The 22,318-nt window shown below is 35.6% G+C and overlaps 1 protein-coding gene across 2 annotated transcripts; it reads right to left on the bottom strand.

Moving 5' to 3' along the window:
* Positions 1-9,153: 9,153 nt before the first annotated feature.
* On the bottom strand, positions 9,154-21,912 carry LOC127091046 (intermediate cleaving peptidase 55, mitochondrial). 2 transcript variants are annotated; one of them, XM_051029559.1, is made up of 14 exons: positions 21,716-21,912; positions 21,507-21,584; positions 21,135-21,398; positions 20,236-20,328; positions 19,805-20,011; positions 19,562-19,665; positions 17,047-17,113; positions 16,865-16,972; positions 15,845-15,937; positions 13,379-13,469; positions 13,146-13,216; positions 12,715-12,770; positions 10,705-10,765; positions 9,154-9,666 (listed from the first exon to the last, which is right to left on the bottom strand). In XM_051029559.1, exons 1-14 carry the CDS (start codon positions 21,761-21,763, stop codon positions 9,568-9,570), a joined length of 1,440 nt encoding a protein of 479 aa, XP_050885516.1. In that variant the 5' UTR covers positions 21,764-21,912; the 3' UTR covers positions 9,154-9,567. The 2 variants fall into 2 exon arrangements, with proteins under 2 accessions (XP_050885516.1, XP_050885517.1); XM_051029560.1 differs by lacking the exon at positions 9,154-9,666 and having other exon boundaries at positions 10,702-10,765; positions 13,151-13,216; positions 21,716-21,911.
* Positions 21,913-22,318: the final 406 nt, after the last annotated feature.

Raw genomic sequence — 22,318 nt, 5'->3', positions numbered from 1 at the left:
AACTTATGTTGACCTTAGGGTTATTAGTTCAAGCCTTAGTGCACATAAGGATAAATTGAACAGAGCTCGGCGCCAAAGGGGTGAGTGGAAAGATATATGGCTGAACTCAACAAGGACTCATAAGGAATCAAAACAAGAATATGAAGCCAATATCCAAGCTTTGGAAGCTGAAGTCCAAAATCTAGTCAATGCTCACCGTGAAGCCCGAAGCCAAGCTATGGATTCAATAATGAGAATAAAAGTGTTGAAGGACTCCTTGCCTTACATACTTCTAAATGGAGTGAAACCTATAAAGAAATAGTGGATCTCAAGAGACAGATGAATCTCCTAGAAGAAGTGTATGACGAGATGAGGAAATGGTGCACTTATATAGAGGTTCATAATCAAGAAATGGTTGACACCATCGAGGAAGACAAGGTTATTATGTTAAAACTTAAGGAGAAGGCTGAATATTATAGGGAAAAATACCTGAAGCTGGTCATATAATCTAATGACCTAATTGAGGAAATACCCTAAAGTCTGAAGGAAGCTCAGTTCATGGTAGACATCTTCAAGCCTCAAAAGGAGATCTATGACTTCCTCAAGATGTATCATCATATTGTGGATGAATTTAGGGATAGGATCAAGGAACGACATTCAAATTTTTTATTTGTAATGGGTTTTCAATTTTGTGTGTTTCCCTTTCTATAAGTTATGGACAATTGTTGGGTTTTTCTTGTTACCGTTTTTGAATTATGGGATAAATAAAGTACTTTGAATTTTTAATATCTTTACCTTGCTTGCAATCGATGAATGGTTAAGATTCTTCTAAAAATATTTTTGCAATCATACATACACATGCATAAAAAAAGGAAACAAAAAATTGTTTTTCTCCCCTATTTTCTAAGAATTATTACTAAAGACAATTTGACTCTCCGACCGCCTTACCAAACTCGAGCTCACCAAAAGAAGACCATGAAGCAAATCAAAGAAAATCAAGCTGCACTCGGGGAGGATATAGACTCGGTAAAGAGAAACGTCGAGGGGGTGAAAGATAAGATTGATCAACTAATTCGCGCCATCACTAACATGATGGCCAGAGAAGCCGAGGCTGACAAAAAGAAGGTTGCTTCCACATCTACCCCTCCACCTGTGGATGGTAACCTCCTACAAGGATTCATCTTTGATATCCAAGGAGCTAAAGCTAATATGACCTCACCAAAAATTAACACCCGTCATCCTGAAGGGAGTATCTCAATTTTTGTTCAGAGTAGGGCATCTCATCATGTACCAATATCGGTTCCACAAGACAACTACATGGACCTAACCAACAATATGAGGACGAAAACGATATGGGTATGGTTCAAGAAAGTAAACCATCTAATCACCTTGTCACCATTATTGGGGGAAATAAGGGTTGATGACAAATATAAGATCCTAAAAGAAAGGTTGAAAGTGGTTGAAGGGTTCAATGTCTTCGAAGTCGATGTTATGGGGATGTGCTTAGTACCATACATGGTTATACCTCCAAAGTTTAAAACTCCTGAGTTTGATAAGTACAAGTGCCTTAGTTTCCCTAACAACCATCTCAGAATATTCGTCAAAAAAATGGTTGCCTACGCAGCAAATGAGAAACTAATGATGCATAGTTTCTAAGACAGTCTAAGTGGGGCATCCTTAGATTGGTACATGCAGTTGGAGAGAACCCATATCAAGACTTGGTAAGACCTGGATAATACCTTCCTGAGGCAATAAAAGTATAACTTGGACATGGCTTTCAATCACATGCGGTTGTAGAATCTGTCACAAAAGGGCAACGAATCATTCAAGGAGTACACACAAAGATGGAGGGAATTGGCCTCCCGTGTACAACCTCTGTTGTTAGAGATTGAATTATTGGATATGTTGATGGGAAATTTACAAGTCCCTTACTACAAAAAGATGATAGGATTAATATCAATAGGTTTTGCTGATCTGGTGATAATTGGGGAAAGAATCGAGAATGGGTTGAAAAACGGTAAGATCGGAAAATAATCTTCTAGTCAACATAACAATAAAAGGTACTCTAACAACAATAATTTGAAGAAGGGTGATACTAATGTTGTTACTATTGATGGGTATTCCCAGATGCCTTACAATCCTTATGTGGCTATAGTAAATCCTAATTAGTACCCACAACAGGCATACTTTAAGCCTCAAGTTCAACAGCCTAAGGAACCACCTCCGTAGAATCAACAACATAATGGGTATCTTGAAGGGATCAACAAAGGCCTACGAAGGACTTTGACCCTATACCCATGACATATACTCAGATCCGGCCTTACTTTTTTGAGGTGTTTTTGGCTATGGAGATAGCAAGCTCACATGAGGCGAGAAGCTTTGTATCTTTTGGGGGGTATTTCATGTATGTAGTTGAGTTCTTCATCAATCCTAGAGTTGAGTTATTTATAGAGTCATATGGGCCTGGATTTTGGGGGACTCCTGGAAAGTAGTAATCGTTCCACTTTAATTGGAGAAGTTGTTGACTACCTAATTCCTAGGGATATGTGACCAGGACTTCCTACACACCTAGTTATAGGTTATGCACACGCAATCCCCCATGTTTCCCATCACGGCGGGTAGCCAGCGAAGCAGAGGTTATATATGGGCGTCGTACTCGAGGGTGGTCGCCTTATGAGGCTTGGGGCAATACTCTTTGGTCATGGACTTTCACAAATATATCACTACACAATCCTTACAATATTTTCTCTCATACGTGGAAAATCCAGTGGTGGCTATGAAAAATTATGTATTTGTTTATCAAAATTTTCTAACGGTTATGTATACCGAAAATTTTCCCAACCCCTTAAAAATACAATAGTGTTTTATTTAAGTGGTTGTGATTGTGCCACATTTTAGTATGATTGTGATTGCACAAACACTTTTGTATGGTCTATATATATAAAATAAAAACTTTGCATTGTCTCAATTTTATTATCTCACGTTTGTGTTCTTCAACTGTGTGAGTCTTTCTATTAATTTCAGGCTCATAAAGGACAGCCTCTTAATGTTTTTAAATCTAAATTTAGTCATTTATTATTTTATTTGGTAAAGAGTATTGTTATCTTTGGAGGTTTTAACTTACCACGCCCATGTATTATACCTATACCTGGCACCCCCCAAGATTTTAAAATTTCCAAAATACTTTTGCTAATATTTACTAATCAAATTTTACTTTTCTTCCAAAATTTTCATTTTATCTAACATACATAAACGAAATCTACGATAGTTATTTTAAAATTTCTGGTACGCAATTTTTCGCATTTTCCAAAATTCACGCTTTTATACCAGAATCTGGGAAAATCCGGGAAAAAATATCGAAAATTTCAAAAAATATGATATCCAATATAGGAAATTTTTAAAAATTTTGGGGAAAAAAAAACTTCCAGAAATTTTGAATATATTTGAAATTTTCAGTAATAGAGCAGAAATTTCAAAAAATGATTTATTTGTGTGGTCCGTAACCGGCATGGTCGTTTACAGATTCATATAGCGATTGTACGCAGTTCTTCACCATAGACAAAGTATGTTTTCTATTTAAGAATTTTAAATTAAATATTTTCTCGCTCTTATATGATATTGATAGTATATTTTTTATGTGATGTAAATGGAGGATATTTGAATCTTGATCTGAAGTATTAGTCTGAGCACAGAATATTGGCAAACAACATAGTATTATAGTTGTGATTGTTTGTTTTGATACTGCAAATGGCCAACGAGGTGGGAAAGATAAAGTGATTATGGATTATGAGAGAGGAGGAAATTATAAAAGGAAGAATACATCTAAAAGCAGTAAATCCTCATATGCCACTTATAGTATGAAAGTGAAATGCCCTTTTAGGCTGAGATCTGCACCGAGTGGTAACGGTTGGAAGGTGATGGTTAGGTGTGGAATTTCACAATCTTAAACTATCTGAGGATTTAGATGGCCATGATATATTGGATCGTCTAAAAGTTCATGAGAGACAGTTTGTGAATGATATGACAAGTACAACATGGCTCCACAGTACATAGTTTATGCCTTGAAAGACAAAGATCCAGAAAACCATACTGGTGTTACCCATGTGTATAAAGCTAGAGCTAAATACAATGTGAGAAAGAGAGGTTCATTGACGGAAATGCAAATGTTGTTGACTCTTATTCATAAAGAAAAATATATGTGTTGGATAAGAAATAGGGAAGACTCAAATTTTGTTGCTGATATCTTCTGGACACATCCTAATTCAGTGAAGTTATTGAATATATTTCACTTGGTGTTGATTTTTTATTGTACATACAAGACAAATAGGTAATGTGAATCGTGATCATACCTTGATATCATTTTGACATACTTTGATTTATCATATTTTTTATCATCTGCATCGTGATCATACAGGTATTGGCTACCACGGCTTGAGATTGTTGGTGTTACGTCAATAAAATTGTTGTTTTCAGTAGGCTTTGCCTATTTGGAGCATGAAAGGAAGGAGAACTTTAAATGGGAATTGGAGAAGCTCAAAGAGTTGTTCTCTTCCGAGAAATTGCTACTGAATGTTGTGGTGACAGACCGAGAACTTGCATTGATGAATGCAACTGAAGTTGTGTTTCCATATTCAACTCAATTGTTATGTTTGTTCGATATTTCAAAAAATGTTAGCATGAAATGTAAAGAGTATGTTAAATGATAAAGACATGAGCATGTCATGGATCTATGGAACAACATCATGTATGCTAATAGAGAAATTGAGTTTGTCGCACACTTGAAGCACTTTGAGACTGTTTGTGTTGATATTCCTTTGTTTGTTAACTATGTGATTGAAACATGGTTGAAACCTTATAAAGAAATATTTGTTGCTGCTTGGACTAACAGAGTCACTCATTTAGGGAACACAACAACGAATAGGGTGGAGTCTGCTCATTGGAGACTAAAAAACATATTGATTACAAGTCGGGAGATTTACGTCAAAGTTGGGATGCAATGAACACCATGTTGAAGTTGGAGCTAGGTTCAATCAGGGTCTCGTTCCAAAAAAGTATTGTCAACATTGAGCATCGGTATAACACTCCACTATATACCAGTTTGCACAATTTTGTTTCAAGGCAATGTATACAACATATATGGAAGGAATTAGAAAAAAAATTATTGGTACAAGCAAAGATGTTTGTGGTTGCTTCATTAGAACAACACATAGTTTACCTTGTGCGTGGCAACTTGTCGGTTTCCAAATAAAAGGCAATCATATTCCTTTAGATCCAATTCATTTTTTGGAAGAAATTACACATTGAAGAGCATGATGTCAATCATGAAGATAGTGGTACAATGTTGGATTTAGAAGCATAGTGTGAAGAGTTGAAGACATATTTAAATTCTTTGGATATTGTAGGCCATAGGGTGTTAAAGAAAAAGGTTTGGGAACTAACACATCCATCTACAACTTTGATGTGTCCACCCGTCGGTCAAGTACAAGCCAAAAAGGGGAGTTAAGAATAGTAGAAAGGTTGAAGAGAGTGACGTGCGTCGTGATCCTTCATAGTGGAAGTATGGTGAGGGCTCGCAAGGGAGTCAGACTACAAAGAGATCATGCACGAAACCAATAGGAAGTCAACCGTCAAGTCTGCTAGGTCAAATTCAATCGTCAACTGCATTTTTGAGGCATATTTACTTGTCTCAATTTCCTAGTTTCTTGCATCCATACATTGATGACATTGTTGATGTGGGTGACGATGGAAATTGTGGTTTTCGGGCTATTGCAGCTTTACTTGGATGAGGCGAAGAGTCATGGTCGTTGGTTCAGACGCAATTAGATACTCAAGTTCATCAACACCCTAAATTATTTTCCAATTTGTTCTGTGACACGGTCTCTGAAGTTAGAAATGTTGGTGTAAGCCCTAGAGGCCAATACCTTTGGTACTTGTATCGAATTATTTATTAATAAATAAATGGCTTTTTCTTTATTATGTTTGTTTAATAAAGTCCCTAGAATAGCTAGTCCGTTTAATGTATCAAGTATGACTTAATCATGAGATCACATTAAACATAAGGACACTATTCTTAAAGTATCCGTAGTCGAGCTTTATTGTGAAGTGGGACAACATTAAAGCATTAAGATTATTATGTATATAGACTGATGATCACATCTCATGGATCATGGATAAGGAGTTATCAAGTCTTAAACATAGGTATGAATATTAAGAGTAATATTTATACTGGATTGACCCGCTATGAGAATACTATATAGAATTTTATGCAAAGTGTCATAAGTTATTCTCATGGTGATAATGGTGTATACCACCCTTTGACCTGAAACCACTATGGACCCTAGATGTAGAGTCGAGTGCTTTATTATTGATCAAACATTATTCGTAACTAGATGACCATAAAGACAGTTGATGGGCACTCCACGAAGCATGCTAAGGGACATGAGTGACCTAGATGGAATTTGCCCATCCTACGTAACAGGATAAATGTCTATGGGCCCAATATTGAACTGGACAAGGATGACACGGTCTATGCCTTGTGTTCAATATAGACATAAGGGCAAAGGGGTAATTATACACATAAGTATTATCACAGAAGGATTTGTCAGATCACATGACATTTTCGTGTCTTGGGTAGCAGTGATGTGTTGCTAAATACCGCTCACTGTTTATTATGTTAAATACTGATTTAATATAATTGCCAATGTCGCGAAAACCTACAGGGTCACACACAAAGGACGGATTGATGAGAGATGGAGTAACTAAGGAACACCGTAAGGTACGGTGCACTTAAGTGAATTGTAGAACATCGTAAGGTACGGTGTACTTAAGTAGAATACGAAATATGGTAAGGTACCACGCGCTTAAGTGATTTTTGCATATTATAAGATATGGGTCAAATACACTTAAGTGGGCCTTTTAGCTTGAAGCCCACACAAGTGGTTCTATAAATAGAACCCTTATGCAGAAGCATTCATTACGGTTGCATTTTCGTTCTCTCTCTCTCTCTCTCTCTCTCTCTCTCTCTCTCTCTCTCTCTCTCTCTCTCTCTCTCTTCTCTCTCTCTCTCTCTCTCTCTCTCTCTCACTCACTCACTCACTCACTCTCTCTCAAAGCCTTCATTCGTAGCAGTTAGCACTGAGATTGAAGGAATCCGTTCGTGTGGATTGAGTAGAGGCGTTGTCGTCGTTCAACGTTCGTGATCGCTTCGTAGATATGCATCAAAGGTTTCAATCGTCACAAGAGGTAACCTTTCTATCACTGATCATGTCCATTCGTAAGGATCACTAAAGGAGAAAATTTTAATTCCCGCTGCGTTTTGGATCGCTCTTCTCCTTCAAGAAATGCCTTAAAAGTAGAACACTTGGGTGTGCAAGGTCGAGAAAAATGGATGACGATTCCTGATATGGGTTACCATATTGCTTTTAGGTATAGTGTCGTATTTGTCTCCTTGTCAAAAAGACTTAACATTACATTTTCCCCTCTTACCTTAGCTTCACCTATGTATAAGCAGGCATAAAATCATTGTTGTTGGTTTTGTCAACAACAATCATTGGGTTCAGGTAAAGTTGAAACCTGATAGTCCATTGTCTTCTATCACTGACCGTTAGAGACAAAATTGTACTGAAGATGCAAAAGCATGGGAATCAGAATATGTAGGGCGGATTAGGCACTGGGAATATGAAGTTATGAAGTCATCATAATTTGTTATGTAATCGTGTACATATAACAGTTTTGGTGGAAAATATGTATCTATTATATGTGATGAATTTTTTATCGAACCATTTATGCAGACCGTTATGTCAAAAATATTGAAATTTCATATTTCTGAAAATTCTGGGCTTATATCAGAAATTTTGCAATTTTGAAATTTCCAATATTCCGGAAATTAAATTTTTTTTGTTTTTTTGACATTATACGCAAAACTTATAACTTTGGTATATCTTAATCGGAAATTTTGAGTTCTCCGGTATTTTTTTATTGAAATTTTGAAATTTACGATACACGTCTCACGAGAGCGGTAAAAATCTATAAATTTATAAAATTTCCGGTATCCACTCAAAATTTCTGATACAAAATTGTAAATTTCAAAAAAATTGAAAATTTTACAAGAGTATGAAAGTAAATTTGCTCAAAATGAGAGAGTGTCAAATTCAAATGGGATGTGTCAAACAAATGCTCCTATCTTTGCCATGACAACACAACTATTTAGTGCCCATAAAAAAAATGAAGTGACAAAAAATAACTACGACTTTTAACATGTGATTACACATGATAAGTCATCGAAGTTGCTTTAACATGATAAGTCTATGACGACTATTGAGTTGCTTTCAATAAAGACATAATTCGTGGTTGAAATGTGATTAGTTGCTAATCATCGAGGCTGCTTCTTCTCCAAGAACAAATGATATAACTGTTTATTAAAAATATTTTGAAATAACAAACAATATATAGATCTAAATGATCTTAAATAAATTAGCTTTCTTTTGCTCGTCTACACCTAATTGCCCCCACATAAACCAAATAAAGGATTTTAATAATATATAAAATTAACATTTAGAAATTATTTTCAAAAAGTATATAAAAGGACAAATCACCTAAAACACTTTCTGATTTTAAATTTATAAATTTGAACAATTACTTCTAGATGAAAGCATTGCTGCAAAATAAATTAAATATTATAATCTTAAAAATTTTAAGTTTGAGAATATTGATTTAAATTATTAAAAAATGGCATATCCAACATATACATACATATCTATGTAAGTTATTTTAATATTAAAATATCATACACTTTTTTTAAATGAACTTGTTAAAAAGACCAACAACACAAACAAAACAAAAAAACAAAATGTAACATAAAAAACCAATTCTTAAAATTTTAAACGTAATTTGGAAAATATGTCAAACTTAAAAATCACAAATGCAATTTTACCAAAATATAGAAACAAATAAGCACAATCTTAATAGACAGGGGCAATAATAAAATATCGCTTTTATTTTCTTGTTATTTCCTTATAGGTTAAGCAAAATGTATGAGAATTTATGACATGAATGGTACCTTTTCTTTGTTTATATTTACACCTTGTAGAAAACTCTCATAACTCTTTCATTTTTCCTTTTAATTTGGTAGGGAGAGAAAGAATGCAGGTGAATAATGAAATAAGAAAAAATAAATAAACAAGACACTGAGAAAATATTATATAAGGAGTGCAAAATATTTCTACACTTAAAGTATATTAAAAATTAAACTTATTTCATCCTGGTAAAGCCTCTGTAAGAGATTATTACAATTTCCAACTTATGTGAAAATTCTATACTGAGCTGGCCATTTTATAAAATCATTAATCATTTACAACAACAAAACCAGACAGAAAATATACTCTATCAGTCCACACAAAAAAGTAAGGAAACCCTGCCCCCACCTTCTCTCTTATTCTCTTGTCACCCCTCCCCACCAAGATTTGCTGAGTTAAAAGTGAATATGGAGGGGGCAAAAAATTAGGGATGGAAATAATTTACCTGCAGTTTTAACAGTAATGCATATTGCACATATTCACTGTCCCAGTTCTTGAATGCACATGGACAACATTAGTTGAATGTAGCTCTCAAGTTATTTTGGCTATGGCTGAAGTTGTTCAGCAAGGACTCAATTTGCTTCACTTCTTTAGGAATTGATGCTGTTAAAACCTGTGTTGTGTAATGTTAGTTCATAACTTTAAGAGTGCCCCACATGTGTGTCATAAAACTTAGGTTAGGTACTGTAGGTGATTGTGGGATTGCTTTGAATCAAAGTATATTAATATAGGTATAACTTTTTTAGCCACTTCATCCTCTTTTCTGAAATTATCATCACTTCAGGAACCTAAGAAACTTCACCCAAATTTTGTCCACACTAAGAAAAAAGTCACTGTAATATTTTTACTTCTACTGTTACTATTTTAAAGGTGTTGAAGCAATGGAGTAGAAAAAAAGTTGGATAAACTATACCCAATTTGATATCAAGTATTTATTGGTTTCAGATTAGATAACAATAGCCACACAGCTTAAATGGAAGATGGAACACATTGAATGTACAGTAACAATTAATGGGAGATGGAGTATTTTAGCAACTTTCACCCTTACCAGAACCAACAACCGATGAAAATAGTAATGATTTGTTAACATGTGACTAAGAGGATTAAAGTTCTGCTATACTATGTTTGAAACTACAATCATGCAGTTATTTATGCAAACAAATGCGCCTAATGCATAATGGTTAACAGAAGAATAATACGTAATGGCACTTTCCATTTGAATTGGTGACTTAAAAAGCTGCTGTTTTTAATGAATAATTTCTAATTTTGAAATGAAGGACTCAAGCTTACTAGGTTTAAAGCTAAAATCTAGATGAAACCATAAAGTGTAGCTGATGCTGAGTGAAGAGCTGTTCTCTTCTTTTACAGCGAGGAAAAGTTTCATGAGCAAGTTCATTGGATATTTGAATAACCCACTCTACATTAACATTAAAATTTTGAATGTAACAGTTCATTGGACATTTTTGTCTATGTCTTCTTTATTACTATTAAATAGATGGGACCCTACAAAAATTACGAATGTTTGAATGTAACAGTTCATTGTTCATTGTTTCAAGCTTTAAAAGAAGTGTAAAGAGCACATCTCTATCTGTCACAAAAAAACTATACTAGTAGTTTCAATTGCAATACTTCTAGAGAAAGAAATTACTACCTCGTAACCTGTTTCTGTAATGAGAATCTCATCCTCAATCCTTATCCCAATGCCTCGGTACCTGCATTGGACATCACATACAAAACTGAAACATTTAATGCCAACATTGAAGATCAACTTAAATGCTCACATGGTGGTTACCAAATGATATGAGAAAGAATGGGATCAATCAAATGATGTAACGGAAGTTGAAGAGAGTGAATGACTAAAAAGGCAAAACAAGTAGTAGAATACAGATGAGAAAAAATAAACTTCATATTATATTAAGCTCAAGTATACAACTTGTTCGGCATCTGAAACCAATTAACTTTAAAAAAACATTATTAACTCCCAAATAAATTAAAATTCAAGATCCAAAACTGCATACACGTCTCTTGATGGATTAATTAACTTATGAGAAATACTGCTGTAGAACTTCAGGTCCCAGGTCCCAGGTCCCAGCAGGTTTAAATCAATGGAATGATTTTAATAAGAATTAGAATGAGATGGAATAGAAAAGCCATTTCCATAAGCATGTTTAATATGATTAAATGACTATTCCATTATACTCCTTTATGTGGTCATCAAAGAAAACAGGAGTAGAATAATATAATTTTTATAACAAACCAACTTCTGGGAATGGAGCTGGTTTAGTGGAAATGGTATTTTCACCATTTTTAGGAAATGACAAAAGTGGTAGGGCACTGGTAGGAGTGGGACATGACATTTTTACCATTTTTAGAAAATATGCATAGTAAAAATGTAATGGATGGAAAAAGAATACTACCTCCCCTTAAATATAAGGCCTATTTGAAAAGAAAAGAAACGAAAATCCCTAATAATAAGCTCATTTCCAAATTTTAGATGCATTAAATATTATTTTACAAAATACCTCTAATTAACTTACTACTACCTTTTGGTGTCATTATTCAACTAAACTTGACTAAAGGGCAATTTTAGAACATCAATTTACAAAAATGGACAAAGTTAATACACTATCTAATTTAATAGGTTGATAAAATTATAAATGACAATATTAGAGAGAGTGTTGGGGTAGCACCTATAGTAGAAAAGATGGTGGAAAATAGACTTAGATGGTTTGGGCATGTAGGGAGAAGATCTGTATATTTTGTGGTAAGGAGAGTAGATCATATGGAGATGGGTCAAACAGCTGGAGATAGAGGAAGACTTAGAAAAACTATAAGAGAAGTTATTAAAAAAGATCTCAAGATTAATGATCTGGATAGAAGTATGGTCCTGGATAAAATATTATGGCAGAATTTGATTCATGTAGCCAACCCCACTTAAAGGATAAGGCTTGGTTGTTGTTGTCATCGACTGAAATTACCCAAAGGTACTTATAAGTTATAACAAAGGACAGATAATACAATTCCATCTAGTTTTAGAGGGACTGATTGTTCCCTCTTCTTATGATAGAATAAAAACTCCACCTTTGAATATTATTGTGAAAAACCCAAGTCTCATATAGGGTGACACACTTCACCTTGTTGAATATGGCTCTGATACATCCTTCCAAAATTCCTACCAAACAAACTTGTTGAATATGGCTCTAATCCATTCTAGAGTTTGGGTTGAAAATAGAAAATAAGGGAACTATATCAATGCTAGTAAATAGAGAATATTCAGCTAATAAATAGAAAATCTTCAACAAAACTCTTAACTCATTTTCATTCCTTTCAACCCCGTATAATTTGAACCAAACAAGAACTTACAGAACTGAGAAAATAAGGAATAAGCTGGGAAATTAGTTCTAAATATTCTTGAAAATAAGACGCAATCAGGTTTAACCAACTCAGGTTTTAACATACTGGTGAACACAATCAGATTCTGGGGAAAATGAAATGTAAAATTCTGAAGCTGGTTAATGAAAGGAAACTCATGAAGTTGAATGTATTGTAGAAATAGTTGGTAACCCAGGAAAATGTACAGTAGGAACAAGCAAATGAAATTATCAATTTGTAATAATATAAATTTGGTAAAACAAGTTCTTCAACCAACTTCATTAAGTACCTCTCTGGGCAATTAAAAGAAGATGGGATGTACACCCCCGGTTCAATAGTTATTACCTGCTCACAAATTAAATATACCGTTAGTTAATATGGGTATACGTTATGTCCATATAAAGTAGAAAAGCATAGGAATGGCAAGTGGGGGTAAAAAAGTTCAAATTACTTGTCTTATTGAAAGAGAAGTAAAATTGGTGGCAGTGCTCATCCACAACAATCCACCACTTGAGTAGACATAAATTTCAAGTACCCTTGGTGAATCCAGTGTTTAGAAACACCAAAAAATGTGTTGTTTAATTTAAAATGACACTGATGTCACACATTTGATCAAAACCATTATAATAAAACCTATCATTGCCATATAATGATTTTATGGGAACAAAAATCCTCACCCCCACATCATTAAACTGTTGCTCAGTAAAAGAAAACACTTACAACACCTGGCTTCAGAGGACGGTCAAAGTTGATCATTGAACAATCGTGAATGTCCATTCCGAGATAGTGACCTGGATCAATAATACATGACTGAATAGATATATTTGTTCTCTATTAGCTATCATCATATTTTTATTTCAAGTGACAAACTAGTTTATGAATATCTATAACCAAAAAAATATATGAAAGAAATCTGCAAGCCTTGCCAGCTAAAACATGGATAAACGAGCTACCTATAGAAGTTGGGTTCAGCGTATGGTAGGAACTGCTTCCAAAACCTTTCAAAATTCCAAACTCCTTTAGTCCTTTCTGCAGCATTTCAACCTATGCAACCAGAAAACTTCACATGTTTCACTGTGTTATAGCAAAATAAGCTTCAAGCTGCTAGTAAGACGACACTAAAACGGAAGGGTATATCAAGAATATACTAGGGCCATTGGCACACTCTACTGGTTGTGACTGATTATGAGATAGTGTTCATCATGCAGACAAAGCAAATATTGAAAGTTTTCTTTTTTGGGAAATGAGGATTTGATGCAAAACACAGAAAAGGAACTGCACATCAAAAAAGTTAATCGTAAAATCTAGGAATAATATTGACTTGATTCACTACTACTAAAAATTTTGACAGGCACTGACTCTGACACAGATACTGGAACGTGACACGAACACTCCGACACCGATAATCTAAAAAATATAGGACTTAAAGAGGTAAAAATATCTAATCAAAATTAGTGTCTTTAGTTCTTTATTGATAACATTGCTTCAATACATATTTAACCCTTTTAGATGTGTGTGAGATTTGTTCAAGAAAAGTATAAGGTGTGTTGAAGTAACGAAAAAAAATTATTTTATGAAACACTTGTCTAAATGATCCGACACGTGTTGTATGAGTGTCATATACGAGTGTTTGACACCGATTCAAAGAGTGTCGAATCAAAGAAAAAAAACATTTTTTCATGGGACACTTGTCTAACTTTTCAGATACTTGTCGTACAAGTGTCTTACAGGTGTCGGACACCGACGCATGTCGGACACAGACACACCTACTCCTAGAGATATTTGTTTTGTGCTTCATAGTCTCTAACACAACCCCTCATGTTGAAAAATGGGAATGGCAAGCATACCCTACCTTACATTAAAATTCAATTTTTATTTATGTGTTAGAAATTCCGTCTTCATTACAGTCCACCTATAATTGCCTAATTGCAAAATGTGGCTTGCCTGCAGCCTTCAACACCTACATTGTGTTGGATTTTGTTAAGAATGTGTGATTGAGCCTAACTCAACCCTACAAAACCGGTTGGTAGAGTGAGAACTACCCCCACTTATAAACACATATTCAGGCCATATATTATCCGATGTGGGACTCTTAACACACCCCCTCATGCCCAGGACTGGACATCTAGAGCGTGGAAATAAATGGCGGGTGGCCCGATAGCGGAAACCATAGTAGGTGGCCCACCGGATCTTAAATGAGGCTCTGATACCATGTTAAGAATGTGTGATTGGGCCTAACTCAACCCTACAAAACCGGTTGGTAGAGTGAGGATTGCCCCCACTGGTAAACACATGTTCAGGCCATATATTATCCGATATGAGACTCTTAACAGATTTGAAAGGTGGATTTTGTCTCACATTGCTTAGAAATATGGCATGTATAGTGTTTATAAAGCTTGGGAAACCCTCATCTTAAAAGTCGATTTTGTAGTGATGAGTTAGGCTTAAACCACAATTCTAAGATGGAATTGTCCCCACATATAAACACAACACATGAGTTAAGAGTCTCACATTGGACAATATGTGCCCTCGACATGTGTTAATAAGTATAGGCAATCATCGCCTTACAAGCCGATTTTGTAGGGATGAGTTAGATCCAACCTAAATTTTAAGATGGTATTAGAGTAAAGTTTAAAATCCATTTTGCCACCTGCTATCAGGTTTTCGTTATCGGGCCACTCATATCCAAGCATCAAGCTCAATAGTGTTGGGTGTGAGGGGTGTGTTAAGAGTCTCACAACGGATAATATATGACCCGAACATGTGTTAAGTGGGACAATCCTCACCTTACAAACCGGTTTTGTAGGAATGAGTTAGACTCAAACTATAATTTTAAGAATATGAATGAGGACAACAAGGATTAACTCCTAACAACTTATAGCATGTTTGGATTGAAGTTTGAAAGTTGGATTTTAGAAAAACTAAATTTAGCAAAATTGATTTTGGTTAAAAGCGAATTCAAGTAAATTTATTAATAGATGTGAATATTTATTCGCAATTTGACACAATAGATGTTTGAATAATAGTATATAAACTTATTTTAGATGCTAATTTTTAATTATTGTTTAATTTTATTAAAATAGTCATACAACATTGAGTTCAAAGATATTTTTGTCAATACACACAGATTTTATCAACCGCAAAAGCATTACGTGTAAGGGTTTAAATCCAGTTTTGAATTGATAGTTGAACTAGACTTGAAATTGCCCCACATATTAGGCATAACATTCAAGACAGATTTTGGTCATTAATATTGAGTTTGGGTTTTCCAAATGCAGAAGAAAACACACGCTTAATCAAAGAAACTCCAATACCATGTTAATCACCAACTCCTAAAAGTTTAAGCTATTAGACCAAGTCTCATGAAGGACAATGACTTCATTATAAAATTTAAAAAAATGATAAGAAAAAGGAGATACCGAACGGTTGTGTATTTGTCGAATACTTGCACCAGGCTTACAAAGTTCCACACAATGCTTGTTTGTTTCCAGTATAAGCTCATAAAGCTCCTCCTGAAATATAGAGAAACTGTGAAATTAATATGAAAAGTGATGAGACTAAAAGGACAACGCAACAAGTGGAATGAGCAGTTTTATTTTATACCAGATTCCATTGGCATGAATATGGAGCAGAAACCAAGTTTCAAACATTTATATGCCATGCGTAGCAGAAGCAAAGAAAGATTATACCGACATGAGATAATAGCACGCCCTATGTTGGGCATGTGCAAGCCTTAGGCCCATCAGATCCCCTAAAAAAAGGGGCATGTGCAAGCCTTAGGCCCATCAGATCCCCTAAAGAAAGGGGCATGTGCAAGCCTTAGGCCCATCAGATCCCCTAAAGAAAGGGGCCATGAGAAGGCGGATAATTTATCACAAATTGAACATCCATGCATGAACAATTTATTTAGAGTATATTTCATCCATTCAAACAATTGGTAAGTCCCAAAATACTCATTTGGGCTATAATGACATTTGTTAGCATGTCACCACTGCCTGTTGTCGGGAACTCTACATAAATTGGCAAGCCTTCAGGTTATAACGACAAGAAACAACTAGGATGTTTAAGAAATCATATTACTAGAATCAAAAGTGAAATTAAACTAAAAATGGGTCAACATCACCGAAACCTAATCCAGAAGAAGTGCATTATATACGAGAGTGGATGCATATCCATAAATGAAAATCCATGTAATTAACCTCATCATGGAAGAGGTCTGCAATGGAAAAGTATGACTAGGCAGTCTGCTTGTCTTGGATTGCTATTAAATGATCGGGAAATTGGATACCAAGGAAACAGAAAATAAAAACAGATGGTTTTTAGTGGTTTCTGTATAAATTGTTTAAAACATTGAATATAATGAAAAACAAGGTATCAACTTTGAAATAAAAGTGAAAACAAACATTTTCTTAAAATAAAATGAACCAAACCATGCTAACCTGTGCAGAAGAGAAGGTACCACAAGGTGGCCAGGTACGTGTGAGATCACTGTCATAGCCATGTAACTCACATCCAACATCCATCAAAACAAGATCTCCATCTTTAATCTGAAAAACATGGCAAAGATAAAATACATAAAATTACACATACTATGAGATGGCACTAAGTAAATGAAATTTACCTTTTGATCGTTCCTAGAGTAATGTATAACACTTCCATTAGGCCCGCCACCAACCACGGGATTGAAACTGAGACAGAGAAAGAGCAAAAATATTCTCATTAAATGGGAACACAAGTGATGCTTAAGCTTACATTTAGTTTTGGGCAAACCACCATTTTGGTCCCTAAAAGTGTAACACTTTGTCAATGCAGTCCCTAGCTCAAAGGAAAAACACAAACTAATCTCACACTCTGCAGTCCATTAGTCATTTTTTGTTCGTGATATTAAACTGAAACATTAGTCATTGAAAATTGTTGATGTGGCAAGTCTGAAGGACAACTGGCTTGCCAGTGTGTCTGCAAGGATCAAAATGAAAGGAAATACTTCTTCAACTCTCTCAACATCATTTCCTATTATGTTCCTTCCTAAACTTTCTCATTCCACTCTTTTTTGTATATATCATCATCAAAATTTGATATGGTCCTTCCATGTGATGTTAATCAGAAACATGTGGGCTTGAATCTTTATGGTTCAGGTATATCAGGTTCCATTTGAGTTGAGTCATCTAATTTCTCTTCAAACACTTTTTTTTCTTCAAATTCACGAAATGGTTCCATACCTTCAGAGATGGAAAGCTTCATAATCTAAGAACACTCCAGCTATACTCAAATTATCTCTTTTGTATCACTCCTAGAGAGATTAGTAATTTGAAGAAGTTGCAAGTTATTAGAATAGGAGACAACATGCTGACAGGTGGCATTCCACCTAGCATCATCAACTTGAGTGAGTTGACAGTGTTAGGTTTAGGTTACTTCCACTTAAATGGAAGCAAATAAATTGGAGTTGGTAAATTGAAGAATCTAATTTCCCTTGATTTATAAATGATGGCCTAAAAGCTTTATACCTGAAGAGATACAAGGATGTGAAAAGCTTCAAAATTTTGCAGCATCAAACAACAATATTGAGGGACAATTCCCTCATCTATAGGGTCCCTTAAAGCATTGAAAATTCTAATCTTGCAAATAACACTATCTGGACTGATTCCTACATCGTAGAGTTATCTTTCTAACTTGACATACCTGAATTTGCTTGGAAACAAACTAAATGGTGAAATTCTGTGTGAGCTCAACAGTTTGATCCAATTGCAGAAACTATACTTGTCTGGAAACAAGTTTTATGGATCAAACTGAAGAGCCTTGAAACTCTAGTTCTTTCTAATAATGCTTTACCAGGTGGAATTCCAATAAGTTTATGTTTTAAAGGTTCAATGCTTAAACAACTTTTCATGGCTAGAAATATTCTCTCTAGAAAACTTCCCTTGGAGCAACTTAATTGTTCCTCGATACAACATTTGGATCTTTCTGGCAATAGCTTTGAAGGTCAAATTCCATCAAGCATAGACAAACTGCAGAACCTCGCTGATCTTGCACTCAACAACAACTGTTGGATCAGTACTTCGTGAAATTGGAAATGCCATTCTCTTTTTGATATAATAGAGATAAATTTGATGATGTGTTAAAAAAAAGTGGAATATGATGATGTTGTTCTCGTGAAATTGGAAATGTTGTTCTAACAGTTATTAATAGCGGCCGCTCCAGGCGCTATCCTGGGATTCTCTCCCGGTGCGGCAACCCTCCGCTACGGGGGAGCAGCGCACATCCCAGTTTTGGATAGAGGCCGGGAAAGCTAGGATAGCAGGTTGCGGGACCGGAGCGCTTTCCGGCCTGGAGCGGTTTTCTGCTTTCAGGACTTTTTTGGAGTGCGAAAAGACCATTTAACACTTAAAAAGTTTTAAAATTAGAAAAACTATTGTAGTCGTCCGTGTTTTCTCCTATCATTCGTGTTTTTTCACCTTTCTCCATCGTGTTTCTTCTGTTTTCTCCTTTTCTATTTTGTTCTTTATCGTGTTCTTCTCTATTCATTGTTTTTCTATTCATTTTCAAGTTGTTTTTTCTTTCATATCATTGTTTTTTTTCCCTTTCTTTTAAAACATATTGATTCTGGGATGAATAATAATATATGTAGATTATTCATATAATTAGTCCAAAAAGTTATCCCGCTATCCGCTATCCCATTTTTGGGGTCGGCCGATCCGCTCCGCTATCCGGGATTAATAACTCTTCTATTTTTTATATGAACATGTTGGGAAAATGATGTTGAGAGAGTTGAACAAAAAGAAGGATTTTCTTTCATTTTGGTCCCTGCATACACATCATCAAGCCAGTTGTCCTTCACACTTGCCACTTCAGCAATTTACATTGACTTAACATCCCAATTTAATGTTAGGGATGAAAACGACCAACGGAATGCAGAGTGGAGGATTAATTTATGTTTTCGTTTGAGTCAAAGAATGGATTGACAGCGTGGTACACTTCCAGGGACTTAAATGGTGGTTTTCCCTTTAGTTTTCTACATTAATGGGCTTCTCTGTTACTCTTGTAGAAGCTTTTGAAGTTATCAATAAAAATACACAAAGTAATCAGACGTGAACAAATCGTATAAGACGGATAGTCACTCAATATCAAGAAATGCTCACCCCATTCGCTGGGCACCTCTCACTTTGCATTCATATTCAACCTTTGCAGCTAGCATACCTTCATCGGGGTATGTCTTTGAATGCAGCATTGTCAACAAAAGTGCCTATTCAAAACCAGAAAATGTTTGAATCGTCAAGATCTTACCATTTGCATTTATGACCTCCTATAAATTTGCATATAACAGCCTCCAAGGAGTTCTAGATTTTAAGTCATCATTAGCCATCTAATAGAGTTGAAAGTACCTGGCAAGCAATTGATGCAGATTCCTTCATCAGCTTGAGCTCTGAAGGAGATTTTATCCATCGTAACTGATGAGTATAAGCAGACAGATCGTTTACATTGTTACAGTAAGCAAGCTTCTTGAAAGCCTCCAGTTCCGTATATGCTGCTGTAGCAGTCTGAACATTGTGATACAATTTTGAGGATCTCCTTATCATATCTGGAAGGATCTGAATCAGTAATTAAAAATGTTAAAATTAAAATATTTTAAACAGAAGTAGCCGTTTGACCGAGTAGACTTAAATGCACATTTTAGACAGAAAACCCAAGAACCTTGGCTGCAAGCCACCACCAGGCTTATAGGTGAAAATAGTTCAAGTGCAGACGACAAAATATATGACTAGATAACTACTACAGAAGTAAAAGTTGTTAATGCTTGATCATCGTGATTCACCTCGCGCAATTTTCTCATTGGATACGCCTTGTCAGCCTTGAATGTATCCAATGCTGCATCAACTCCTGCTATTTGCCCTTGCCAAATCACATCCTACACAAATGTATGATTTCAAAGTTTTTGTTAAGAAATGTGGTTGGGTCTAACTCAACCCTACAAAACCGGTTGGTAGAGTGAGGGTTATCCCCACTTATAAAGTCATGTTCAGGCCATATATTGTCCGATGTGGGACTCTTAACACACCCCTTCACGCCCAGGACTGGACATCTGGAGCGTGGAAATAAATGGTGGGTGGCCCGATAATGGAAACCATAGTAGGTGGTCCACCGGATCTTAAACGAGGCTCTGATACCATGTTAAGAATGTCTGGATCGGAGGAGACGCTTCTGCTGGTATGTTACCGGAGAATTTTGAAGAGTGAGAAGCAAACCGGAGTGATGACACGGTTTGTAAAAAAAAATCTCACCGGAAGACAGTGGGTCAACCGGGTAAAGTACGGCAAAGAAAGAATTGTCTCTTAACAGGCTCTAGATACCATGTTAAGAAATGTGGTTGGGTCTAACTCAACCCTACAAAACCGGTTGGTAGAGTGAGGGTTGTCCCCACTTATAAAGTCATGTTCAGGCCATATATTGTCCGATGTGGGACTCTTAACAGTTTTATTACTTCATATCTTATAACTCTATAAGAGATGGAAAGAAAAATCACCCAATGACCAAATTCATGGATGATTGACTCAGTGACTCTAACGGAAACAACAATTGAAATACTAAATAGATTTCAAAAGAAAAGATATTAATCGATAATCAGGTAAATATTCAAATAGTTATGGCTTAAATAGCTTTTGATCCTGGAATATAAGTATACTTTTGGAATTAATCTTTTCATATGAGACTCACATAAGGTTTGGGTTCTGGCATGAACATGCATAAACCAATGTCATGCCCTAAAACAGCCACACCACCAGGTTGTTGGCAGCCTGTAATATACAAGTAATCAGCATCTTGCCGAAACGTATACGGCACAACATCAGTCATCATCTTTACTGGGGCAGCAGCAATGATAGCCAAACTCTTCTCCGGCAGAAGTTCCAACATTTTCTTTCTTCTTAGCAAGTATTCCTCACTAGATATGCCCGGTGTGATCTCCCCATCGTTTAGAAGCTACAACGCCGCATAAAGAGCATGATTTAATTTTACCAACTAATGCTAAGTTCTAAAACGTAATTATCTCTTTCAATTAAAGAGTTTAATTTAATTTTGAAATAGTACCTGTGGATGAGATGCAGGGGTTGGTTGTCCAACATCAACAGCAACACTTTCATTGCAATAAGAACGAAAACCTAGAACCTGCAATTGAAAATTGTTAATGCAAACTAATCAAAGTAACTCAAATGAATGAGATGATTATACACACAGTTGAATTAACGAAACAAATAAGAAGAAAAAATGATTATTCGGTTGAAGAAAGCGATGAATACCTGTCTGTGTGAAAATGTCTTGGTTAGTTTTCTTACAACGCGCTGCATCTATCTGGTGTTTCTTTTGTGTTCAACTCAACTAGAGGTTTGAAGTGTTAGAGGGGTTTCACTTCACTGGCTTTTGCACTTTGAAGTCGCTTGATTTGTCTTGTGCCTTCGGTGATTTTTTGGTTTTGTTGTATGTTTTCGAAGCCTAACTTTATTTCAATTTAAAAAGTAAGAGAAATAGTGATTTTTTTTTTTAAATAACCATCTTTTTCAAATTAAATACGAAAATAATCAAGTTTTTAGAAAAAAATTCAAAATAACCATGTTTGTGAGAGGATGCGCTGGGGGAGTTGGTGCATCCCTTAAAAATTTTTAAAATTTTAGGGCAGGCGCCAGACGTATTGACGCCAATGCATTGGACTCCTAAAGGAGGAGCCAATGCAATTGGCGCCTGCTTGGGCCTCCTAAAGGAGGCGCCAAGGGGAGTGGCGCCCTAGTATCCCTCCTAAGGGAGGCGCCCATAGGGATGGCGCCTTAGCCTCCTCCTAAGGGAGGCGCCAATAGGCATGGCGCCTTAGTCTCCCTCCTAAGGGAGGCGCCAATAGGCATGGCGCC

Source organism: Lathyrus oleraceus, chromosome 6 (assembly GCF_024323335.1).
Source record: "Lathyrus oleraceus cultivar Zhongwan6 chromosome 6, CAAS_Psat_ZW6_1.0, whole genome shotgun sequence".
Classification (NCBI taxonomy): Eukaryota; Viridiplantae; Streptophyta; class Magnoliopsida; order Fabales; family Fabaceae; genus Lathyrus; species Lathyrus oleraceus.
Note: the sequence above shows the minus strand (reverse complement) of the source record. Positions and strands in the feature narration are given on the sequence as shown.